The sequence below is a fragment of the Phacochoerus africanus genome, chromosome 16, assembly GCF_016906955.1.
Source record: "Phacochoerus africanus isolate WHEZ1 chromosome 16, ROS_Pafr_v1, whole genome shotgun sequence".
Taxonomy (NCBI): domain Eukaryota; kingdom Metazoa; phylum Chordata; class Mammalia; order Artiodactyla; family Suidae; genus Phacochoerus; species Phacochoerus africanus.
In genome coordinates, this window is record NC_062559.1 from 54,962,422 (window position 1) to 54,989,716 (window position 27,295).

Consider the following 27,295-nt stretch of genomic DNA (forward strand, 5'->3'; position numbering starts at 1 on the left):
TGGTACACCAGCTCCTTCCTTTGAGGAGACCCGCCTATCTTATCCTGTATTCTGTTCTCTGCCCGAGTATAGCGCAGATGGTGGACTATGAAAATGCAAAGAACAAACAAACAAAAAACCTTGCTGCTAAAGTGTAGCTCTGCTAACAGCAGGTACCCCTTTACTTAAATAATAACCATCCACTGCATATGAAAATGCACCAGCGATGTTCAAAAAGCACATTAGGCATAGCGGATTGAACCGAAATGCTAATGTAGAGAAAGAACTTTCTGTTAAAACTGTAACTTGAGTCTTAAAGGATAAAAAAATTAGGCTAGAATAAAACAAGAACCAGAGCATAGCATTCACCAGAAAAGTAAATATTACACTCCAATGGATTAAGAGTGGTCACCACTAGACCAAAGCATGAATATGATAGCAACCCTGGTGGCATTCAAAGCAGGTAATAAACCAATACCCTGGCATGAAAGAAACTCTTATGATTCAGGAAGGAGCTTAGATAGACACAAAGGTGGGGGAGATTTCAAGACTGGGAAACAAAATGCTGCAAAGAAAAAGAAAACTGCTGTGTAGGTCCTGAATCTCTTCAAAGATACTCTTCCACTGAGGTCCAGGAGGCAGTGTTTCACTCATCAGGCTACTACCTGAAAATCTTCTTCAAGGAAAATATTCCCTGTGTCGATAGGTAAACACGCGCACACACTTTTGTCCAGTGAAATGTCTAATTGCAATGGACGAGAACATTCCCACTGCAGGAACCTCTTTCCTGGTAGCTACTGCTGGTATTTACCTGCTTATATACACATTTGTACACAAATACCTGAAAACGCAAATTCAGCTCAGCTATACAAATACTGTAACCGTATACTCATCGTTTGAAGGGCATGAAACAGCAATCAGGCAACCCCTAAAGTATACATTTCCAGAGTTCCTGTCGTGGTGCAGTGGAAACAAATCCAACTAGGAACCATGAGGTTGCAGGTTCGATCTCTGGCCTCACTCAGTGGGTTAAGGATCCTGCATGGCTGTGGCTGTGGTGCGGGTCGGCAGCTGTCGATCCGATTAGACCCCTAGCCTGGGAACTTCCATATGCTGCAGGTGCAGCCCTAAAAAGACAAACAGACCAGAAGGAAAGAAAGAATGAAAGAAAGAATACATTCTCCTTAGGGTTATTTTAAAGTTTGAGATCATACCTAAACCTGATTAAGTAATACCAGGCGACGTCATTAAGTAATTAACTGTTTTCTCAAAAATATTCCTTCAGTCACAATGAGATACCACTTTACAGCTCTTAGAATGGCTGTTATCAAAACACAAGAAACAGAAAACAATGCGTGTTGGCAAGGACATGGAAAATTGGAACCCTGTGTCTTGTTGGTAGGAATGTAGAATGGTGCTGTGGTTGTGAAAAATGGTATGGCAACTCCTCAAATAATTAAGCTTGGACTTATCATATGATCTAGCAATTCCATTTCTGGATATAGACCCCAAATAACTAAAATCAAGGAAAACATACACCCATATTCATAGCAGCATAATTAACAACATTCAAAAGGCGGAAGCTACTCCAAAGCCTCTCAACAGACGAATGAATAAACAAAAAGTAGTATATCTGTGCAATGGAATACTACTCAGTCTTAAAAAGGAAGGAAATTTTGTCAAATGCTACAACATGGATGAATCTTGAAGGCATTATTCTAAGCGAAATAAGTCAGACACAAAGTTCAAATAATGTATCATTCCAAATAAATGAAGTTCCTAGTCAAATTCACAGAGACAGAAAATAGAATCACGGTGCCAGGGGCTGGGGACAGGGGGTTAATGGCAGTGACTGTTTAGCAGGTATAGAGGTTCAGTTGCGTAAGATGGAAAAGTTCTAGACATGATGGTGGTAGATGCACAACAATGTGAATGTATTAAGCTACTGCAGTGTACACTGAAAAATGGTTGAAGTGGTAAATTTTATGTGATGCATACTTTACCATAATAAAAAAAAACAAAAAAAAAGAGGGAAGGAGGGGAATGGGATCCGAGAGTGCTACAAAAAGTACTTCAATTGCACTCAACTTTTTTTTAAAGAAAAAATGCTGTGGAGTTCCCATTGCAGCTCAGCGGTACCAAACCCAACTAATATCCATGAGGAACCAGGTCCCATTCCTAGGCCCGGATCTGGCATGGCCATGAGCTGTTGTGTAGGTTGTAGATGAGTCTTGGATCTGGCATTGCAGTGGTTGTGGTGTAGGCCAGTGGCTACAGCTCCAATTCGATCTCTAGCCTGGGAACTTCCATATGCTGCAGGTATGGCTCTAAAAGAGACAAAGAAGAAACAATATTAAGCCAGAAGGGAAAAATGTTAGGATTTCAGAGAAGAGTGTGGTAGGTACACAGGTGTTCTTTCATTATTCACTTTATTCCTCTGTTATGGTTTAAATCTCTCAAAGTAAAAATATTAAGAGTTTTAAAAGGCAGCATTGAGAATTAACTTCCACACCCTTCATAAATTAAAAATGTCTTAAATTCATAAATCAAAATTTATTTTATTTGAAATTCAAAAGTTCAAAAATATCATGCATGCTATTTCCTAAATTGACACATTCCTTCACCTACTTGTGATATCTGCTGGTTACTTATTTCCATGAGCCAAGGTGAGCTGAGTACTGCTTGGGCATTCACACAGAACCTGGCTTGTTTAATAAGAACCGTAGCCATATCTATTACTCAGGAATATCTCCGAGGGCACGTCAGAGCACAATATTACATATATTTGTAATGGGCCTACTGCTTTCTTACTGAAAATCTGCAATCAATTCCACAAAGGATTTTTGCAGATTTCTGACGCTTCCAGAAAAAAAAAAAACTGATTTAAGTCAGTATCAAATACAATAGAATGCTGGAAATTTTTAGGAATTCTCTATCTGCTCAGGAGTAATTATCCAGACTGCCTAGATATTCTGACAACAGAAAAAGGAAGAAAATTTTCACGACGAAATATTAGACTGACCACACACAGACAAACGTTCTGCTTCCAACAGGTAGAAACCATGGGTAAAACATCCCAAATATTTAAACATACAGGCAGAAAGGCAAATCCTGAGGCATCACGAATCAAGACCAGGGAGACCACCAACTGATACCTTGTTTTCCTAGAAAGCAGGCATAGCTGCAGGCTTGGCCACCTTGGGGATGATGTTTGGTCACCAACCCAGGAGAGGGGATACGGGGGCTTGAGCTCATGCAAGGAGAGCTGTTTGACCTGAGTCCCCCCTAAAGATCCAGCACCCTCAAAGGCTCCCCCAACATTGAAAAGAGATGAGACAAACCCCAATCAGTAGCCCAGGGAATTAACAACGATGTTTATTTCTGTTCAAGGTTCTGGGTAGGGAAAGTGTCCATGAGATACTGTAGCCCCATTCTGCACAGTTTATAGTCTAAATCTATACTGTGTACATGGTGCAGCTGCATCCTAGCAGACAGATCATTTGTGAAATGTTTGGCCGAAGCAAGTGCAAAGATTCATATTAGCCATATACTCACGTAACCCAAGTTCAAAGGAGTTCACAGAAAACCTCTCTGCTTAAAGTGAGTTCAAAATAAAAAGTTATTGACAACATAAGGAAATCATCTGCTATCACGAAGAGAGAGACAGCAGGAATTAGCTCCTTGGGTACTTAAGCTAAGAGGCAGTCTGAAGAAAATTGTAAAACTATGTTTATAGTTATTAGAGAAGTAAGAAAAACAGAACCCATAAAGAAAAATGCAACTTCTAGAAGTGAAAGATATAGCCTTTGAAATGAAAAAGGTAAGGTTAAATGTAGGAGGAAACATAATTGCAGAGAGAATTAGTAAACTGGATGATCGATCTAAGGAACTCTCCCAAATGCAGCGCAAAATATACAGAGAGCGAAAACATGGAAAACATGTGAAGGAGGTTGTGAGACAGAGAAGACAGGGCACATGTAATCGGAGTTCCTGGAACAAAGAATTGAGGGAATTGGAGAGAATAAACCACCACGGAAATGTCAGGAATCATGATTTCAAGCAGGATTAAAAGAAAAAGAATCCATGCTGAAGTCTTTCATCATAAAATTGGTGAATCCCAAAGACAGAGAGAAACAATCTTAACACTAACCATGATTAAAAGACACTGCACCCATGAAAGCACGACTGAATTAAAAATAGAGCCTGGAAGATGCCTTCATTCACTAAGGAATAATTACTAACTTACAATGCTAGGTCCAGCTAAACAATAAAAATAAGGACAAAAGGAGCATTTTCAAACAAATGAAACTCAGTTTACCACTCAAAGACTTTTACTAAAAGAATTAGAATGCTCTGGAGGGAAAGAATGGGATACGAGACATGATTTAAATAAAAAATTGCAACTGTGATGAAGGCTAAGTGAGTTTGTAAACACAACAATTTGAAGAATAACTAATGCTGGGCAGTGATAAATAGAAGATGGCGGGAGACGATGAAAAGGTTGTGACTGTCACTTAGGAAGACAGATGAAAATACTGATTTGGCTCTTCAGAACAAACACATATTCAAAACACATGGGTAACGGCTAACAGAACAAAAATCGATGTTAACTTCTAATCCAGCAGGGGGAGGGAAAAAAACAACTCATGATAATGGGGATGTAATGTACAGCCTGAGAAACAGAGTCAATGATACTTCAGTAACTTTGTACGGTGACAGACAGCAACCAGACTTAGCATCGTGATAATTTAATAGTGTATAAAAATGTTGTACACCCGAAACCAATATAATATTGTAACTCAATTATACTTTGATTTTTTTAAAAAGGGAAAATATAATAAATCCATTTAGAATGCAAGAAAAAAAGTATGGTTTAAAAAAGCACAAAAAATAATATGATTGAAATAAATTCTAATTCATCCCTTTTAAATGTATCAACATGGATAAGTCTCAAGGCAAAATCTGAAAGCAAAAATTTTTAATATATCTAACATATCTAATTTTTAATATATATAATATATCTAAGAGTTCCACTTGTGGCTCAGTGGTTTAAGAACCTGACATAGTGTCTATGAGGATGTGGGTTTGATCCCTGGCATTGCTCGATCCTTAATGGATCCGGCATTGCTGCAAGCTGTGGCGTAGATCGCAGATGGGACTCAGATCCAGCGTTGCTGTGGCTGCAGCCTCGGCTGGCAACTGCAGCTCCAACTTGATGCCTAACCTAGGAACTTCCATATGCTGCAGATGAAGCTGTAAAAAAATTATATATGTAATAATATCATATACATGATTTATAAATATCTAAATATTATTAATTTATAAACATACACATTTATAAAATATATAAAATTTTATATATTATGTAATATATACATATATTTGCGTTTACAGCACATATCAATTTGTACACTCTGGATGGAAAGATGTATCTTTTTTTTTTTGTCTTTTTGTCTTTTGTCTTTTTTGTTGTTGTTGTTGTTGTTGCTATTTCTTGGGCCGATTCCGCGGCATATGGAGGTTCCCAGGCTAGGGGTCGAATTGGAGCTGTAGCCGCCGGCCTACGCCAGAGCCACAGCAACGCGGGATCCGAGCCGCGTCTGCAACCTACACCACAGCTCACGGCAACGACGGATCATTAACCCACTGAGCAAGGGCAGGGACCAAACCTGCAACCTCATGGTTCCTAGTGGGATTCGTTAACCCTGCGCCATGACGGGAACTCCGGAAAGATGTATTTCTATCTAAGGTGTGCTACCATTATGTAACACTTTAATATCTCCAAAATACTACTACGTATTTCATGTACATATATGGAGTAAATTTATAAACAAATGCCCTGGAGGAGTAGTGCTTGCTTCTAGAAGGGAGGGAATGCCATAGAGTGACTGCAGAGAGAGGGTGGAAGGATCTCAGTATTATTTACATTCTTGCTTTTTTTTTTTTGTCTTTTTGTCTTTTTTGCCATTTCTTGGGCCACTCCCACAGCATATGGATGTTCCCAGGCTAGGGGTCGAATCGGAGCTGAAGCCACCGGCCTACACCACAGCCACAGCAACGCAGGATCCGAGCCGCGTCTGCAACCTACACCACAGCTCCCGGCAACGCCGGATCCTTAACCCACTGAGCAAGGGCAGGGATCGAACCCGCAACCTCATGGTTCCTAGTCAGATTCGTTAACCACTGCGCCACGACGGGAACTCCAGATTGTTACATTTTTTAAGAAAAGATCTTAAGTGAATGTGGCAAAATGTTAACAGTTGTTAAATCTAGATCACTTTATTACATAATATGTATATATATGTGTGTGTATATACCTCTCTTCTATATTTCAGAGGACAAAGTATAATAATTTTGGAAAACAAAAGAGAATTTTAGACTCTGATCAATGGAAGTTGCTCATAACTTTATCCTTTTTCTCTCTTTACAGATAAAAATCTCAAGCAGGAGTTCCCGCTTAGAATCCTGACCTGGGAACCTCCGTGTGCCGCAGGAGCGGCCCTAGAAAAGGCAAAAAGACCAAAAAAAATAAAAAAATAAAAAAATAAAAATCTCAAGCAGTTCCTAAACTACAGCAGAGACTCTACAAAACGTGTTCTAATGTTTGATACCAAAGAGGATCCTTTGTGATTTTCTGCCTGGGGGGGGGGTTGCCTAAATTTGAATATGAGCTAATTCTTTCTATTTGAATGAAATGAACATTGCTTTGAACCAGTGCCACATGTGTATGAGAGTTAGAAGGATCCTCCAGGCCAGGCCAGTGCAATTCAATAGGAATATAATTTGCACCACACATGTGAGTGACATGTATAATTTAAAACGTTCTAGTAGCCACATTAAAAAAGTAAAAAAAAAAAAAATAAATAAATAAATAAAATAAAAAGGTAAAAAGGAACAGGTGGAATCAGTTTTAATAATAGATTACATTGGATCTAATATATCCAAAACTATCACTTCAACACGTTACCAAGATGAAAATATTACTGAGATGTTTGGGCAGTTTCGTGGATTTTGCATTTACAATACTTGTCGATTTGGAGGGGCCCCATTCGAAAGGCCCAGTAGCTACCTGTGGCTCATGGCTACCGCCCTGACTTGGCAGCTCTAAGTAACGAGAGCGGCTCTCATTCATCTTGCACGTCCCAAGTGTCAGGCACTACCTTGGGCACGTTCCATGGAGCATCACATTTAATCCTTAAAACAACCTTAGGAAACATCCGAGGAAAGCAGATCTCAGCAGTCAGGTCACACAGCCAGCAAGCTGTAGAGGTGGAGTTAAAATCATGGCTCACTCTGTTAACCCACTGTGCTCGAGGATGGCCTAGAGACAGAGCCTTTCTCCTAATTAATCTTCCCCCGACCTTTGAGCTTCTCCACTCAATCCGATTCCTATCAGGCATTTGGGTTTTCAGTTGGGTAAGCGCCCCTGGTCTGGGCCCAGTAAGGATACGAAGCACATGCGTGTCTTTTGCCCATCGCCTCTCAAGGAGCTGGAAAATGGGATCTAATATTTGCTCCGACGCAGAATCACTTCCAAATGAGGTGAAAGCAGAAGAGCAGCAACTGGCAAGAGAAAGAGAATGGCTGCTATCGCTCAGCTCAGCGCCCTGCCGCTGCCTGCCATCCTTTTGTCTACATCCATTGTTCAGCTACTTGACAAACTTCTATTTCTAGCCTCTCCATAAAAGTCTCCCTAGTTGGGGAAGTCATGCACCTTTCACGGTTTCATAATAAACTGAAGGTGAGTACCAGTTCGGAATCAAAGGAAATAAAACTCCAGTTGCTGCAGCCGCCAGGGTTGCTTTCTGAACGTGGCTGATACAATATTTCATCTGTGCTGACACCTTTCACTCTCAATTATTTGGCTGCTGTCAAAACAAATCAATCAAATTATAGCACTGTGTCTTCATGTTACCATTCCATTGTAACTTAGCGACATTAGCTTTGAAATATATGGAAGTATAAATTTTATCTCTATTATTTATTTAATACAACTTTCTCCCGTGTGAGTTATTTTCTAAACACAGCAAACTCAAATTATCTTATGTCAAATATTGAATATATATATGTTTTGCTAAGAATTTCTAAAATAATAGCACACAGGGGAGCAGAGATGCATAAGCATGTGTTAATGGGCCTGCCTATTTTTGCTAATCCTAATCTAGTGACAATGACAACCACACTCAGTTCTGTTTTTTTCTTTGCTTTTTTAGTTTGGGCTATAAACTTGGTGAGCACAGTTGATTAATATTATTTGGGAGAAGATGAGACTAAACCAAAGGAAAAGGTGAATGTGGAACCAGATTGTTTTCAGAGGTTAATTTTGCTTACAATAAGAGGTAATTTTCCAAGATAAACCATTTCCAAAAATTAAAGCTACAATTTTCCCCAAGCATAGATATCTTCTTCTTTTTTATTTTTTCTTTTCTTTTTCTTTTCTCTTTTCTTCCTTCCTTCCCTCCCTCCTTTCTTTTCTTTCTCTTTTTCTTTCTTCCTTTTCCTTTTTCTCTCTCTTTTCTTCCTTCCTTCCCTCCCTCCTTTCTTTTCTTTCTCTTTTTCTTTCTTTCTTCCTTTTCCTTCCTTCCTTCCTTCCTTTCTTTCTTTCTTTCTTTTTCTTTCTTTTTTTGCCTATGCCCATGGCATCTGGAAGTTCCAGGGTCAGGGATCAAACCTGTGCCACAGCAGTGACCACGCCAGATCCTTAACTTGCTGCACCACAGGTAAACTCCCAGATAGCCTCTTCCTGAGCATCAAGGCCAAGGATAGCATGCTGCTCCCAGTGCCTTGAGAGGCTACAGTGGGCATGACCCAATGTGCTTTGAAGAGAAGAAAGGCAGGGGAAAGGGACTGCAACATTTTCACTTTGAGATTTTAAGGCTACAGCTACATTTTTAAATAATAGATTTACAACACTTGAGTAACTTTTCAGCAAAAGAGCAAACACTGTTGAAGCTTTTATGTACAAGCTCTTAAAACAGCTTCTTTATACATGGAAACTTGGCACGTCCTTAGAAGAGAAAAAGCACACTGACAGATACGTTTTTGGGGCTCCTTCTTGTTGCACTCTGGCCATATAAAGGCTACTCCACAGTCAGAAGCGCCAACGTGAATGTGCAGATTATGTCCAATGGAAGAGAAGCTGGACAAGGAGAATGACAGAAACCTCAGCCCACCGGAAGCAGAGCGATCGTGCCCACTGGGAGCGCCTCCTTCTCTTCTTCCCAGTGGCCTGGACTGTTGTGCTCCTTCCCTAACCTCTTCTTCCCCAGAAATGTCTCCCCGCTCCCCGGCTTTTGTGATACGTGTTGATGGTTCTACTTCAGGGTCTCTAGCACCGATCCCACTCTGAGCTTTAGATCCATGTTCTTCCAGTTGGCTACTGGCACCTCCATTTAAATTTTCCACCGGAAACTTGAACTAGTCACATCCCACAGAACTAAGGTGTTCCCACTCTTTCCTCTCATCCCTCCACATGTGATCCATCCACAAGCCCGACCAAACCCACCTTGTTAACGTCTCCTAAACCAGCCCTCTGCTCTTCGTCACTGCTACCAGGGCCCCGCATGAACGCCACAGCCTCCTTCCTAACTATGCTGGAGTGCCTACTGCGGTGCCTGGTAAATTAGTATGTCTTTGTGAAAATGTTTAATCTTTGTGCCCAGTTCATGGGAGGAGAGGAGGTTCAGCTTCCCCCAGAGGCAGGTGAGAAACCACAGCCACGACCTGTCCCTGGCAATCTGTCCTGCGATCCCTGGGCACCAGGGAAGACAGAACTTCCTTGGAGCGCATCAGCTCTCCCTTCTCTAAGTGATGGGCAGCGGGGAACTGGAGACCACCTCCCAGTCCCCGTGTTCAATACCTCCCCACTCCTTGACCCCACACCTTGACTCCCCTCGGATACAGAGGTCCTCTTTACTTTGGTGCCAGAGGAGATCGGACCAAAGAACCCCGGTTCGCTCTCGTTCTTGACAATGGCGTGAGACGGGGAGGCAGGTCGAGTGGTCTTTCCCTTCTTCAGGCGCCCGCAGTGGCGGCCATCTTGGAAAGGCATTCCCATGGCTGCCCTGGAATCCAATCCAGTTTGCACCTGCTAGTGTAGACACATCGACAGATGCCATCAAGAGCCCCGATGGATTTGCCGCCTTATTATGTGCCACCTGGGGATCCCATTACTTCCCTGCCTTTGGCTTTGAAAATAAACGCTTTGGCTTTGCTTTGACATGTATGTGGCAGCTGGAAACTATTATCCTTTGACAATGCTTTATTCCATTGACAGTATCTCTTAAACACACACTACACTAGTCAGACTTCTCATTCACGTGCTTCCAGTTTAATCCATGCCCCAGTGCCTCGGCAAAGCCTGCTTCAAGGATAATGTACTGCAGAACGAGCTCTTCAAGTGTTTTCAATAAAAAGTCTGAAGCCTCGGAGATACGGAGGTCTGAAAAGCTGCCAAAGTGAGACACGTTGCAACAACTCTTCATAACTTCTTTATGGTGGATTTGGTATGACTGTGTAGTGTGTCAGGTGGGGCTCTTCCGACTAACACTGCACGTATGAATTTATGCTCTGGGTATTTTTAATATTGGACTTTGAGACAGCAGGCCCCGTACCAGAGGCTGAGGAACCACGACGTATGAAAAGCCTGAGCCCGTTCTTCTCGGGTCCGTGGCAGGTACTGCACTGTCCATCCTGAGAGTGTGAGCAGAAGTGATGCTGGGCTGGACCTCGGCTCTCGTGCCCCTCAGGCTCCTGCGAAGGCGACTTTCCTCTGAGTGTGGGCATCGCTAGACCAGCACCAAAGGAGACCGCAAGGGAAGGCAGAGCCCATGGCCAGCTACCTGCTTCGTCCTTCAGGAGGGACACCAGAACGCTCCCCCGCTCCCACGCCCTGTCCACTTTCCTCCTCGGATCCATAAAATCTCGCACGTGTAAAGGCAACACCGTAACAGTAGACACTGCTCACACATAACGAATGCATAGAGTTGTTTGGTGGTGGTATTGGGTTTAGTTTGAGAATCAGTCCACTTTGAGGCAAGACGTGCTGTTCTAAAAAGTTGGTTAGAAGGTCAAGACAACAGACCCACAGACCTAACCTTGTCAGCGCAGTAATGATGTCTTGGGTATATGCCCTTGCGCCTTCACGCGTACAAAGCATTCTGATTTTAAAATAATATTTAACACAGATACTTTAAGAAAGAAAGCAATCGCCCATAATCTCTCACTGTCTAGAGGCAGCCAGGAGTACTTTGTTATAGATGATGTTTTTCTTTCTTACTCTCTGTGTGGTGTGTGTGTTTGGGCTTCTTTGAAAGGATTGGGATCAAACTGTGTACATGTGAAATCTTTATTATTTTAGCTTAGCTTCTGCGTCTGAGAAACAGAGCCATTAACATTTTCTTTGATAGGAGAACCTGGAGTCCCGTTCCCAGGAAGCTTTTCCAGCTTTCATTCCATTAGCAGTTTTGTACTCACACACGTTTTTCAATGTTATACAATAAATTGTTATTTTGTTAATATTTCATAAGCCCCGCAGCATCCACTTCCCTCTCTTTTTGAAAAAAAAAATAGAGGTATATTTTGTATATTCGGTGCAATTCAGACTTTCTAAGTGAACAGCTGTCAAGTTCAACAAACACGGAACGTCACGTACCCACCACCTTGATCACGGTAGGAACAGTTGCCTCAGCCCCTCCCAAGTTCCCTGTGCTCCTTCACCATTAATTCCTGCCACCCCTGCCCCCCTGCGACCACTGAGCGCCCTGCTGTCCTGACTTCCCTCTTCCTGAATGTTACGTAAGTGGAGTAGCACTTTTAGATGTGCTCACTTGCTATATTAAATAATCCCCAGCTGTCCCATGTATTTGTTCTCTATTTTATACTTGTCCTTTGAGGTCTACTCCTTTAGGAAATTGTAGATGTGCTGTGTTCTGAGGGTTCTGAGGAGCGACACCCCTGCTCCGTGGATCCGAATGGGTTCACGTAACCTAGGCTCTCAGTGTCGGAAAGAACCTTAAACCAAAGTCAAATACTCCTGCAGTGTATCTTTAATTCAATGGCCACCGAACACCATGGCAGCCCCTTGTGACACAGCTTCTACCTCCCTCCCCCTGAAGGAGCTTCATTCCCACAGGCAGCTGGTTGACCAGGTGGCCTGCCTGGCTCAGGGGATGTGAGCAAAAGTGATGTGTGCCACTTGGGACCCAAAGCCGTGAGCGCCATGGTGGTTCTGCTGGTCTGTCTTCCCTTTGTGCTGAGAAGGGTCTGTCCCAGGGAGCGTCTGACCCTGCAGCCTGGATCCTAGGATGAAGATGTGCAGCAGAACCACGGCCAGCCCACGGGCAACACAGATGATGGTGTAAACGGGAACCATAAACCCTGGCTGCCCCTCCTTGAGACTTTGTGCCTGTTTGTTCCTGCAGCAGGACCTAGTGAAAGCTAAAAGATAAACATCCTGTCCATCAGGCTTTTGGATGTTTCTTCCCTGAGAATCTGTATCGTTACCTTTTCCAAGCACCTGGATTCACTTGGAGACATGCAGATATTGTAGGACTCAGTCCCTCATGTCCTCTGGGGCTCTGACCAGGGTGGGGGGGTGGCAACACTGATGATCCCGGATAAACACGTCACGCCCCAGTCCCGCCACCCTTCATCTTTCCATCGCTTTGCTCCCCACACAAGCAGAGCAGTGCCTGCGGGGGCTCTCTGGTTTGTTTCCTGCTTTATCCCAGGTCTAGAATCCCATGAAAGTTCGATCATCTTTGTTGAGCAAATGAATAAACTCAGTAAAAAACCAAAAACCAAAATAAATCAGCCCATTTCTGGCTAAGCTGGTATGATTTCTTTATACTATCAGATAATTGAGACTAGGTCATGTGATGGGTCTCCCCTCTGACGTCTCTTCTAGTTCCACTGTCTAGGCTTCTCACCTTCCTAATAAACTGCTTTTGTCTTTCATGCTTCTTACATTGCAAGCTGCTTTGAATCCTCGGAATTACACTGGCACAGCTGCATAAACACACACCTATAACCATGCAAATGTCATAGCATAGTCGCAGTGTCTTTAGGTACGTGTGTCCTTATGAACTCATGCAGTTAAGGGCCATGTAGTTATGTACTCATCGTGCCCAGGAAAGGCATACGAGCCCCTCCAGTGTCACCCCTTCCTGCCCCTCCAGCTTGACTTCTTGTTGCCTCAGACGCCTAAACTTCAGAAACCACCGAAACCGTCCACAGAGCCCCGCAGACTCCACGTTCCTCATTCCTCTTCTCATGCTCTCGTAACTTCTCTTCACTTGACTAACTCCTGCCGGTATAGTTTTGTTGACGTGTGTTCACAATGCTATGTGAGTTTCAAGTGTGCAGCACAGTGGGTCAGTAGGTTTGCGGATGCTGATCCATTACAAGCTGTTATGAGACAGTGGCTGTAAGTCTCTGTGCTGTACACGCAGCCTTGTTGCTCCTGTTTTACAGACACAGCAGTTTGTGCCCGTGAATCCCAAGCCCCTAATGCACCCCTCCCCCTTCCCTCTCCCCTTTGGTAACCCCGAGTTTGTTTTCAGTGTCTGTGAATGTGTTTCCACCTTGCATACAAATTGATTTGTATTATTTGCCACATATAAGTGAGATCATACAGTATTGTCTGACTTATTTCACTAAGTATAATATTCTCTAGGTCTATTCGCATGGCTGCCCATGGCAGAATTTCATTCTTTTTCATGGCTCAGTTATAGATAATGAAATATAACTGAGCCATGAAAAAGAATGAATATATATATATATCAGTTTTTTCTTTTTATGAAGGAATATGTATATATCATGAAAAAGAATGAATATATTTTTTTCTTTTTATGAATGAATATATATATATATATATATATAGCAGTTTTTTTATATAGCAGTTATATATATATATATATATATATATATATATATATATATATAGCAGTTTTTTTTTCTCTTTATGGCCACACATGTAGCACATGGAAGTTCCCAGGCTAGGGGTCGACGAATTAGAGCTACAGCTGCTGGCCTGCGCCACAGCCGCAGCAACACTGGATCTGAACCACATCTGAAATCTACACCGCAGCTTGCAGCAACCCTGGATCCTTAACCCACCAAGTAAGGCCCCATCCTCATGGATACCATGGTGGGTCCTTAACCCACGGAGCCCCAGCAGGAACTCCTATACCACATCATCTTCATTTGATCATCTGTTGACGGGCACTTGGGTAGCTTCCATGCCTTGGCTATGCAAACAGTGCTGTCAGGGTCGTCGGAGTGCCTGTATCTTCACTCATCTGTTTATCCAGCATCTATTCTAGAGTTCCTATACTGAGCGGCATGGCTGGACCACATCGAAGAACCCAGCAAAGATGCTGACCTCAGGGCTTACATTCTAGGACAGAGCCAGACATAAACCATGCATATCATAGAGAACCCTCTCCTTGAGTTCCAGGGCCAAGCATCACAATGCTGCCTCCCCTGCTCCCCATGCCACAGTAGGCATGTCCCAAAGTAAAAAAGAAAGGAAGAACAAGCCTTAATCATTTTTGAGACTTTAAAGTTATGTAGAAGGTCATAAGTATTATGAACAAAAGAGATAAGGAAAAGTGGGTGATGGGAACTGGAGTCTTCAGGCAGGGACAAGGGGGGCGTGAGGCCTGATGCTTTCTGGGGACAGAGTTTTTCAGGCCGAGGGAGCAGCCTGTGCAAAGCCTTGGGGCAGGAGCATGTTTAAAGAACAGCAAGGTGGCCAGAAGCCCCTCATAACGGGAAAAGGAGAGTGTGGGATTTAAGAAGCAAAATAAATTAGATGGAAGATGTATGTCTTAGAAAACACATCGGCCCATGGAACTGGCTGAAAGCACGGGGTCAGAGGCAACCTCCATGTCTGAGGGACCTCGATTCCCAAAGAAGCTACAAATCTTTAACTGCTGGAAACTTCAAGCTACCTTCAGCCCCCAAGCTTCCATAAGCTGTACATGAACCGAGACAGCCCCCAAAGAAAGCTACACGCCTCAACTTTCTCTTCAGAGGTACTCAAGGAAGATAATGGACAGAGAAGAATCTCCCTGGGATGTAGCCGAGGGTGAACCGTGCTCAGGGGTGTTTTCCAAGAAGTGCCCACTGGAGGAACCCGCCTTTCCCCAAGGGAGGGGACTCTCTCCATGTCCGCCTCCTAGGATGTGGTGGAGACACAAATCGTGGCACATTCTCATGCTGGAAAACTCCTGAGAGAGGAAAGGAAACACCTGGTCCATACACAACAACATGGGTGAATCGCAGCAGCATCGGGCTGAGCAAGCAAAACCGGGCACCAAAAACACATGCGGTATGGATCCACATGCATGAAGTTCGAGAGCAGACAACACTAAATGACAGGGACAGAAAGCAGATCGGAGGTTGCCTGGCTGGAAGGAGGAGATGGACTGCAAAGGGACACGGGGGACTCTGGGGGATAGCGAGGTGTTTTCCGTATGGACTGCGGTGGATGGAGTTTGCACAGGTATGAACGATTGTGCACTTAAGATCCGTGTGCTTTATTGCATGTAGACGACGCCTCAATTAAAGTAAGAACAGCAACTCCAAGGGAAGGGAAATGCAACCTCACTCGCACATGAAATTCCTAACCCCAAGACTATGCCCACATGCCCTCTAAGGGCTTTGATTTGGAGCCTTGGAGAAAACCAGGCTGGATTTCCGACCCCTGCTAAGGGCAAGAAAACCATTCTTGGCCTTGATTTTCCAACTTGCCTTGAACCTAATTGCTTTTCCATGTTCAGGGTAAGCAGGAGTCTCTAATGTATTTTTGGCCATTAATTTAAATGCTATGCTTGACTTAACTGGAATGTTCACACTTGGATATAAATCTCCTACGTAGCGCATTTAAATTCTCCATTTATGTTGCCCTCAGTGATTAGAGGGTTATCTTGGCCGGTGCGAAGGGAACAAGTCACTCGCCTGAATCATCTGTCCTAGACGGTGACCCACCTCTGCTGCCCTGGTAACCCCTTTGCCGTTGTCACTTGTATTGAGTTTTGCAATCTGCATTTTCTGCCTACATCTAAAAAAAGGAAGCAAGCCAGCACATGGGCATGAGTTCCATAGCGGGGTCTTAGTTTCGCCGCATCAAATAGTAATCTAGTTCCCACACTAGGATAATTGCAAATTACAAATTTTTAGTACAGACATCTGTGTTTCACAAGAGGAAGGAAAATGGAAGACAGTGATTTAAGGGGACTTATAAAGTATGTGACGGAGCAGCCTTAGTCATTTTCTTTCTTTGAGTTTTATGGTCATGATTAATCTTATTTCACAGGTATGGGTTGGCTGACAGGCACCTGGAACCAGAGGCCTATGAGCACAGGACAGACAAAGCTCACAGGAATGGAGGGACCCCGATACTGACGGTGGGCGGAACCTGGAAGGGGAAAGGGCTCTCAGAGGTAAGACAGGAGAGAACACCCACTACACCTACTTCAGGTAGCGACGCAGGATGTTGAGTAGGCTCTTTCTAAGTCTTAACTGCGTTCAGAGAATTTCCAGACTTGCATCCCAGCCAGAACCTTCAAAGACTTCCCTTAAAACATTTAGAAGCTAGACCCCAGCTTTAGCATCTCCAAATTTAGACCGCAGAGGTCCTAGTGGTTTCTTAAGGAGGCTGCCCAGGTCCCATACACCACGTCATCCTGGCTTCCCTCCCACCCACACCATAGCTGATTGGGCGGAAAGGAACCCTCAGTGTGAGCAGTCACGCTCTGGTCCCACCAGGTGGGCAGCTTAGAGTGAAAAGCCTCAGCCCAGCATGAATGTGAGTTTCGGGGAGTTTGAATTTTCGATAGATGTGGAGATAGAGATAAAGGGGACAGAGAGAGGGGAGGAGAGAGAGAGAGATAGCCACGGAGAGTTGCTGAGAGGTACATGAGTTGGGAAGATGCCAAGGAGACAAAATGGACCAAAATTATGGATTAGCTAAAAGTCAACCAACAAACTAGAGAAGAGTCACAAGGGGAGCAAGGGAAAAGAGGAGACAGATTATGAGTTACCCGGAGCGGGGCCAGACCCCTGCCTGCTCAGAGGGGAGAATGATGTACCCTGCATCCTAGTGCTTCACTTGACTCTCTGATCCCCAAACCTCCTTCCAGGCTCCCTGAGGCTGGGCTGCAAGGCTTTTCCTAGGATTCTGCAAGATTTCTGCCTCCTTACTCCCAACTGTTCCCTTAGAAGAAGGCCCCATCTTTGGTGAGACAGGAGTGCCTGTCTTTTTCGCATCGAAGACTCTGAAGAGAAAGGGAAAACAACCCCCAGGCCGTGCAGATGGGTTTTCTGCAGGGCAATGCGATCTCTTTTTCAGGAATGCAAAGCTTTTGCTGAATAAACTCTCAGAGCAAGGGCTTCCAAATGTATTCATTAGGCAAGAGAATGCCCCTTGGTCCTGGGGATATAACTGTCCTAACGGAAGTGAAAATGTTCTCAAATAAGTCATCCTTTCAGTCATTATCCTCATTTAGAGCCTGGCATGATGAGAGAGAGCAGAAGAATTAATGAAGGCACTTATCACAGGCACATGGCTCCCCACGACCCTAAGATGCTCAGAATCTGGAGGTGGACGCTAGAGATGGCGGGGGAGGAGCCAAATGAGGTTTGCAAGTGCTCCTTAGCCCAGGCTTGTCTAGACTTCAGTGTGCATAGGAATCTCCTTTTAAGGATGCAGCTTCTCTTCAGGCTGTCTGGGGTGGAGCCTTGATAAGATGCTGATGCCACTGGTCTGGGGACAACACATAAGGGAGGAGATGGTGATGGGACCCCTGCTGCCTGAGCAGAGAGAGAAGCCACTCTCGGGGTAAGGGGCCATTCATGCTCATTAAAACACATGCGAGAATCACAGCCTCAGAGGCTCTGAGAGCTGGTCCGAGTCACTTGATAGGGAACATAAGTGAACCAGCTCTCAGTCCCTTTAGTAAAAAGAAAAGCAGTTGAAATCTATCCCTGGATTCCAAACCCTTAAGAAACCAACGTCAGTATTTTTTTTCTTAGCAAATTTGCTGCTTATCAGCTAGAAGAACAGACAGGCTGAAGGGTTAGGCAAGAGAGTTGGAGAACAATCAGAGACAATTCCAGTTGGCAGACTAATGTCATGTGTAAAATCTCAATGCTTCACAATGAAAGAAACAGGACCTACTGCAGACTGGGGGGTTAATGCTTCAATCCCTCCCCCTCACACTAACTAATCAGCTCTGTCCTGGAAAACCACTCAGAAAGATGCGCTACCTATGATAGGTGGGCAGACTTACTGGTTGTTTGACTTAAAACTCTTTAAGTTTTATTGAAGTTTAGTTAATTTACAAAGCTGCGATAATTTCTGCTGTGCGACAAAGTGACCCAGTCATACATACACACATATCCATTCTCTCTCAGATTCTTTTCCCACGTTGATTATCACAGAACACCGGGGAGGGTTCTCTGGTTGTTCTAAAAGACTTAAAAGCCTTGGGCAGAGGTTATTTTGCTCACCGTCTGGAAGCAGGCCATGGGGAGGTGGCAGAGCATTCTACCCTGCGGATGATATAAACGCGTGTAAGGACTTTTGCAGCCCATTTACAAGACCGCCACCCCTGAAAAAGTGTGAGACTCAAGAACATCTGGGACTGGCTCAGTCTCAAAGTCAACTAGGACGCCTGCGGATGACTTCCTGTCCGCCAGCCATCCACTCACCATCCTGAGTTCCACTACCATCTGTGACACAACCTGGGACGCTACCCGAGCCCTAGACACTGCCTCGGGGCTGTTAAGGGCTGCGCTAGGTTTCTGAAAAGTGGTGAAACCATCCTTGGATTGGCTGCTGGCCAACAAGGTGACCAAGTGGCATTGTCCTTCAGGTGGTGGATCCAGATCTTGGACAGCTTAAAGAAATGAGACATTTCTCTGATTCCCATCCTTTTTGCTCTTGACTTTTTTTTTAGGGTAACCAGCTCTTTCTGGTGTGCTTGGAACTTGGCTGGTTTCAACACTGGAAGTCCCACATCCCAGGAAAACCCCCAGCTCCAGGCAAACCGGGATGGTTGATCCCTTAGACTAGTGAGGTCTGGGTGATGAAGAACTTACGTAGGAAGAGACGGAAGGAAGAAAAAGCCCAAGGAGACGGGGAGGTGGAACTTTCCTGGATCCTAACAGTGACTTGGAATTGGGATTCATTCATAAGGATATAAGCGGCAAGGTGTTGGAAGAAGTGCCTGCGTGTTGGGAATAACTAGGAAGCGTTTTCTCTAACCGGCTGACTTGCAACGAGGAGGTGTTGACTTCATGGCCTCCCTACTCCCCTCCAGCATCACTGAAATGTCAGAGACGGAGCCCACGGGAGAAAGGTCCCCATGTGCCTGTGGACTAGACAAGACCTTGACCGTCAACCCCAATACCCTTCTGAGGATGAGACCAATAAGGAAATTGAGTGAGAAGTGCTAAGGGATAAAAAGAGCTCTGACTGAAATGACTTAATCAGGACACAAGCCATAGGAATTCACTTTCTGAAACCAAAGGCACCAAAAAGAACCAAATTCCTAACTATGAGTTCACACTAAATTTGATATTTTTTTAAAAAACGAGAGAAAGAACATCTTCATGGAAGTCAACATTGGACGAGTCACTAACTCTGAACCCTTGAAATAAACCTGGTAGGAAAATCCTAAGAACACCAAACCATAATTAAGATATAACAGGCCCGTCTTTTGGACTCTGTCTTTGGCATACGTTTTAACCGAGCAGGATTAATGCGTGACCTAGGAGCTCCGTGAGCTTATGTTTATTTATAATAGTCGATATTCCCATAGGCATAAATGTTCCCAGTGGAAGGCTGCATTTTGATAATATGCATTTCTTCATTAAGATTTCATCATCCACCTACATTAAAAAGCCTCTCCCTACACTCTGTTGCTTTTGCTTTCACCTTGTTTATTCCTGCCTTATTTGCTTAATCTTGAGATCCTGGCTTCCCAGGCACTTTCAAATTTGAAACAAGCAAAATTTGTGCATTAGCGTGTCCTGGACATGCATGATTTATGAATGGCAGGTTTCTTGGCACAATTTAATGGTATAAGAGAGACTTTGTTTTAAACATTAAAGGGAAAGTCAAGAAGTGGCAACAATGAGCAGCATGTACTGGAACACAGCGCGTGCAGAGGAGTTTGGGTCGAGAGTTAACCGGGTCTTACGTGGCCTATTTCTTAAACTATGGCCCGACAAGAGACCAAGGGACCAACCAGTTCAACAGGTTATAAGGAACCCTGACTTTTGACCCACTCGAAAAGTACTTTAAATTGTTATTCTGATCACTTGCCCAACCAAACGCCCTCGGTACAAAAGAAATGTAACTGCGAACATTTATATCGATGGAGAAAACGACCCTCTTTGACTGATCCAAAATAATGCGTTTTCCCTTTTTCAGGCAACCTAATCATATCGGAGCTCTCTCCCACCATAGCAGCTCTTCCTCGGACAGTCTTCCGTAAATCGACCAATCAGTCGGTGTTACCAAATCTTTTCAAGGAAAGTCATAGCCTGCAAAAGACCCAGACCCCTCCTGAGTAGCGTCCCACTCTTACAGCAACACGCCCGTGACTGCATGAGATAAGCATTCTCTATATGCCTATTTTTCTCATCACAAAATATGACCTCCAATGCTACAATTGTTGTTTAAAAATTATAACTAGAATATGCTACCTTGTATCTGAGATGTTCCAAACACCTCACAGCAAAGTAACGTCTAAGCTTTCTTCGCAGATGGGAAACCGAAGAACTCATGAAACTGTAACCAAAGCTCCTCAAGCAACAACACAATAATTTTACACCTAAGTTTTTGAGGTGTCATGCAATGATTGCTCATAAATGCTTCCAGAAGACGTGACAGGTTTCAAATCAATGCTAAGAAATGAAGACAGATAAAGCCCACGGCAAACTCAGGATTCAAAGACAAACAGAAACTTGGCTTTTCCACGCCCTTTATGGTGGAAGCACCCTTGAACCACATTCAACGTTCAGGGCAGCCGTCCACTTCAGAGAGCACTGGCCAGTGGACGGAGCCCTACAGGACACAAGGACACAGTGGGTTACCTTGTAGATTTTGCAATGGCAGAGTCATAATGCCTCCGGCTGCAGCTGCTGCTACCAGCCCTTGGATGTTGGTGAGATTCGCAGTAGGCAGTGTGAGGACCAGTCCTTGCTGCCCTCCTAGCTGACCGGCCATGCTGAAGGGGATGAGGATAGGCTGGTTGAGGGCCGGCGTGCCGCCTGGCATTGCCCCGGCCACAGCAGAGGCTAACTGCTGGGCCGTCAGAAGTGGCTGCAAGGAAACAGACAATCCTAGGTCACTTTCCAGGGGCCAAGACATGGACTGTTAGAGCATTTTGCTTTCACTCAAGCAGGGTCAGAAAGCTCCTGAACAAGTAGCAGAGAAACATGTTTCGTCCCAAAGAAAAAAGCTGGACTTGCAGAAAAAAATTGAAGTTGTATTTCATTAATATTTTGGGGAAAACTGCATCTGAGTTGGAAAGCCCACTTATCTTTCAAAGGAAAATCCTATCCTTAGAGTCTTCCAATGAATTCCCAACTGTTGCTGCTCACATAGTTGAAACTCTGCTAATTTATTCTGTTGTTCCAGACAAAACTCATCGGGATCAGTGGAATTTTTCTTTGGTTCAAAAATAGCCATGAAATACTATTTCTGTCTATTAAAGTAGCAAAAATAATGTAAAAGATTTACTCAATGCTGGTAAGTCCACAGGGACACTACTATATGGATTTAGAACATGTGGACTGGCACAAGCCTTTTAGAAAGCAGTGTGACAATTCCTATCAAGAGCCATGAAAATATTCACACACCCCCCTTTGGCTCAGAATATATTCCTGGGATATGCTCCTGAAGATATAATTTTTAAAAAAGAGAAATGAATGAAAATACGTATTACATTTTAAAATATATTAATGTTAAAAAATAGTTTGTTACAGTAATAACTTAAGATATTATATAGCCTTTTTTCTTTCTCTTTTTTTTTTTTTTGAGGGGGAGGCTGTGTCCATGGCATGTGGAAGTTCCCAGGCCAGGGATGGAACCTGTGTCACAGCAGTGACCAGAGCCAAAGCAGTGATCATGCTGGGTCCTTAACCCGCTGAGCCACCAGGGAACTCCATAAGATATTAGATAATTCTGACACCGCTTTAGAAATTTAGAAAATGTTCATGAGAATATATAAAATAAGCTGGATAATAATCAAGAAAATGATGATGAAATCATAATCCAAGTGGTAAAATTGTCTATGTATAATGACAAAGATCTAAAAATAAAAATATTTGATGCGGATAAATTTCAAAACCTTTAAAAATGTTCTTTTGTTATTCCCTAACATTCTTTGTCCAGTTAAAATGGCATTAAAAACACATGCTGATGTTCCGTATTTATCCCACAGCCATTGTTTGATACGGAAAGGCAGCTGATAGGTGTGCCCTTCTGGGCACTGCAGGTATCTGAGCTCGGGGTGGGCTCTTCACCAGGATGACGTAGGAAGGACTGCTGTCCAGCCATGACCAGAAGGGTCACTGAGGTCAGAGTCCTCCATCTGGGACTTTCACTGCACCCCTGTGGGAGCTGTGGGAGACCTAAGCCCATGTCCACTTTTCTTCTAGAGGAACCAAAACTCTCATTGGAGGATGCCAACTTTTGTGTGTGTGTGTGTTTTATTAAAGTATAGCTGACTTGCTGTGTCGTGCCATCTCTGCGGTACAGCACCATGAGCCAGTCATACCCACACATCCTGTTTCTGTCATTATCCTCCGTTACGGTCTCTCCCAAGACACTGGACGCCGCTCCCTGGGCTCCACAGCGGGATCTCCTTGCCCATCCATTCTGCATGTAACAGTTCGCACCTACCAACCCCAAAGTCCCGGTCCATCCCACTTCCTCCTCAACTTTTTGGTGTTTAATGCAGCATGATCCTGTACAGTAAAAGGTAATTCGGTGTAGGCATAGTACAAAGCCCAATATTTAATAGCCGGGCACTGTTCTAATGTGGATTAACTCCAGTGTCCTACCGAGGACATACGGAGGGGTTAGAAAGGTGCCCAAAGTCACAGAGTCAGAGGGGTGAGGGGATTTCAAATCCAGCCAGGCTGTACCACAGCCCGGGTTTCACCCCTTCTCGGTAACAGAACAGGTCGGAAGAAGTGGGAGCTTTATTTGAAGAATGGGGGGAGGACTGAGAATGGGGGAGGCTCTACCTTCCCTGTGGTCACCCCACAAGGCCCCTTCTGCGGAGCCCTGAGAAGAAGCCCTGGGAGTCCGTGCACCCTGGTTTTAGAACCATTGTTCTGGACCCCATGGACCTGGCTCCTCACATATCTGCTAGACTTTGCTACATTTACACAAAGTAATTGTGACTCCCTTGAGAAAAAAAAAAAATTACACTAGGAGTTCCTATTGTGGCTCAGCAGAAACGAACCTGACTAGTATCCTTGAGAATGCAGGTTCGATCCATGGCCTCTCTCAGTGGGTTAAGGATCTGGTGTTGCTGTGAGCTGTGGTGTAGGTCACAGACATGGCTCAGATCGGGCTGTGGCGTAGGCCAGCAGCTACCACTCTGATTCACCCCCTATCCTGGGAACCTCCATACGCTTGGGCACAGCCATAAATAGACAAAAAAAGAGAGAGAGAGAAAAATTCGATATCAGCTTGTTTTTCTATAAAAGCGGGTAAACTCAGAGAACTTCACACTAAATGATAGAGGTTAAAAAAAAAAAAAAAAAGCCCAGCTTTTTATAATTGTGTTCTGCTTCTCCATATAACCACGCCAGGCTGCAAAAAACAAATATTAGACTTTAAAAAATAATGAATGTATTTCTTTATTAATGCAGGAGTCGTGTGTGATGTACAGTATTGTCAAACCCAATAAGCTGAACTTGCATTAAAATTGCATTAACTTTTTTCTATTAAATCACATCTTGTATTTCAAAAGTGGCTACAGTAAGGTTGAAATAACTTAATTTTCTTCACACTCCAGTCATTAAAGTTTGACTTTCCAGAAAACGGCATGGTAACCACCAGCGCGAGGGTAACGGGTTTTAAGACGGAAACAAAGTTTCCAAATGATTAACATGAACGTTCCCTTTAAAAAGAGAGTTCTGCTAACACATTTTTTTCTTGGTGGTATTTAATAAATAATGTAGTCATACAGCTTCCTGTACAAAAATTTATCACCGTCTTTTGCTCGGTTGGAGCTAATTGGTTTCAACTCATTATTATTTATTTGGTTAGTTCTGCGGCTAAATCATCCCATAACCGGAGCCGAGATGCAGCGGCGGAGGGGTACTGACCTGCGGCCCAATCGGGAACGGGGAGTGGGTCTGGCCCGCCTGGTGGTGCTCGGGGGTGCCCGGGTCGGACAGCGCAGGGTTTCCTCTGGCCCCTGGAATTCAAAAGAGAAGGGCACCCTTAATATAAGGTCCAGCCCGGGATCCGCACGGAACCCCATTCTGCTATGATGTCACGACACATAAAGGCACGGATAATATACGTTTTATCCGGAGTTCCGGGGCTCGGACCCCTTGTCAACTGCAGAGCTCATGCTACGGGACAAAGTCATTCCGGGAGGGAGAAGGCTGTGGCGGCGGCGAAAGTGACCCAGTCTTCAGTCGTGCTAATAGGCTTGCATTATACATCAGTTTGCATGGGGTGTGCCAGCGTGACCCCTGTGTGGAAACCCGCATCCTTTATGCATAGGCAGGCAACGGTTAATCTAATTCCCCAAAGTCAGAGAAAAGCGGCATCTTAGACCTGACCAAGCGCATCTATATGAGCCCGTAATATTGCTTCAGACCCTTAAGCTCCTTCTCTACACAAGCTTCAGACACCGAATCTTACGGATGCGTTTTCCTAAAAACAAAGCCTTTTTTCTTTGGTGCTGGGAAGACTGGACAGCTAGGGGTAAGAGAATGAGATCAGAACGTCCTCAACACCAGACGCAGAAAAGGAAACTCGAAATGGATCGAAGACCTAAACATAAGGGCAGGAACTATAAAACTCCTGGAGGAAAACCTGGGCAGAACACTCTTTGACATAAATTGTAGCAATATCTTGTTTGATCCTTCTCCTAGAATAAGGGCAATAAGAACACAAATAAACCAATGGAGCCTAATTAAACGCGAAAGTTTTTGCATAGCAAAGAAAATCATAAAAAAAAAGGCAACCCACAGAATGGGAGAAAATCTTTTATTTTTTTTTTAGATTGAAGTATCATTGGTTTACAATGTTGTATTAGTTTCAGGCGTACAGCACAGAGACTCAGTTACACATATGAACAATACATATGTTATTTTTCAGATTCTTTTCCCTTACAGGTTATTACAAAACACGGAGTAGAGTTCACTGTGCTCCAGGGCAGGTCCTTGCTGGTATCATCTTATGTCCTAAAAAGCACATGGATCTCCTTAAGCAAATTTCCGGGGTGCTGTTTGAAACAGGAAGACCCCACCCCCCACGCCACCCCCAGGGGTGCCCACAATGGTGAGCAGAGCACCCAAGTCCTTCCTTGGCTAGAATCCCGTTGGACACCAAAGCATGAACAATGAAATGCCACCACAGCACATTGCTCAAGGCTTCCTCAACACGACAGCTTCTCTGCGTGTGCCTGTGTGCTTTGTTTCAGGACAAAGCACAGAGGGTGAGATGGGCAGTAACAATAAATACATAAACAAACAAACAAAGGTCGCTGCGATTGTTGAGGGCTCTTAGTGGGTAGTTTTGTTTTCTTGGAGGCTGAAATCCAATTCCAAGCCACATCCCTAATAAGATCCTCTCTCCCGATGTTTGTCCTATGAATAGCAAGCAGAAGACAATTCAAACCCCGTTTACCGGGCTGCCATGGACGGCCACGAAAAAAAGATACGATTCCGTCACACTTATAAATTTTAAAGAAGGTATTATTGGCTCATTTAAAACCAATTCTTCTATATATTCTCCAAAGGGACAGACTTATAAATAATGGAAATGTGGAAAAAAATACTTCAGCACATTAAGCTACAAATAAAATTGACTGCTACATATTATTCAATTGACTTCTACCTCCACAGCCATGTGTCAATCATAACAGCATTTTATAATAGGATTAAGCAATGAATGTGCAAAGCCATTATGCAGAAATCCAAAAATCTGATTAATTTGTAATATTTTTTTTGTGTGCAGAAAGTCAAGAATGGACATTGCTTGGGGAATACTTACAAGCATTCTATTGAAATTTCTAAATTGATTTGGAACAAACTAATAAAAAACACAGACTTGCTGACATTTTATAAAGTGAATTCTGTCAAAATATGTTTGGCATTTTAATGATTGCTGTCATTTAATAACAAGGCTAAGGTGACCCATCATAAGATGCCATAATGTGCAGGAGATCTTTCTTCTACATTTTTTATATGTGATTTACTTATTATGCTTGAGTTGCAGGGCACTTTCTTATTATTTTCTTTTTTTTTTTTTGTCTTTTTAGGGCCACACCCGCAGTATCTTGAGGTTCCCAGGCTAGGGGTCCAATCAGAGCTGTAGGTGCCGGCCTGTGCCCCAGCCACAGCAATGCAGGACCCCAGCGTCTGCAACGTACACCACAGCTCATGGCATCGCCAGATCCTTGACCCACTGAGCCAGGCCAGGGATTGAACCTGCATCTTCATGGATACCAGTTGGGTTCGTTAACCCCGGAGCCACGATGGAGACTCCCACAGGCACTTTAAACTGGGAGGTGCCTTATGCAGCGGAAAATTTCACAACTTCAGTTCTTCTACACCCACGTCCTATTTTGCCTTAGAATCCTTAGTAGCGTTTTATACCCTTTTATACAGCTAACCTGGTCCCAAAGGGAGGCTTTCCGCCAATTAGATAAATTCTCAAGTGGCTAAAAGTCCACCTTGGTTTAGCTAATGAACAGGTCTTTAAACGTCTCTTTGTTTTTTATACTCGCCAGGCATGGATTTTTCACATCAGACTGTGAAAACAAGTTTCGCAATACACAGAAAAGTAGAGAAACCTTTTTATACAGTTAGAAAGATATCCATCTTCATTAAAAATTCTTTTTTTTTTTTTTTTGATACCGTGCCAGGCCCTTCGCCTTATGCTTCTTTCCCGCGTGCTGGGCCCACTTTTCGTCTGGGCTCCTAAGGACCCACCAAGGTACCACTTGGGACTATCCCGCAGAGGCACTGGGTCATCGAGATGCTGGCTCTGGTCCCCGTCCGTTACACAGATTACATTCGCCGCCAGGTCCCTCTCTGCTGCCGG

General features: G+C 43.8%; 1 protein-coding gene across 1 annotated transcript in view; it reads right to left on the reverse strand.

The window, feature by feature from the left end:
• POU6F2 (POU class 6 homeobox 2) overlaps window positions 1-27,295 on the reverse strand; it is a 484,815-nt gene that overhangs the window by 255,617 nt on the left and 201,903 nt on the right. Inside the window, exons 3-4 of the mRNA XM_047763270.1 lie at window positions 24,340-24,431; window positions 21,088-21,316 (exon numbers count right to left, since the gene is read on the reverse strand). Of these exons, the coding sequence (XP_047619226.1) occupies window positions 21,088-21,316; window positions 24,340-24,431 (321 nt within the window). The remainder of the gene's footprint in view (window positions 1-21,087; window positions 21,317-24,339; window positions 24,432-27,295) is intronic.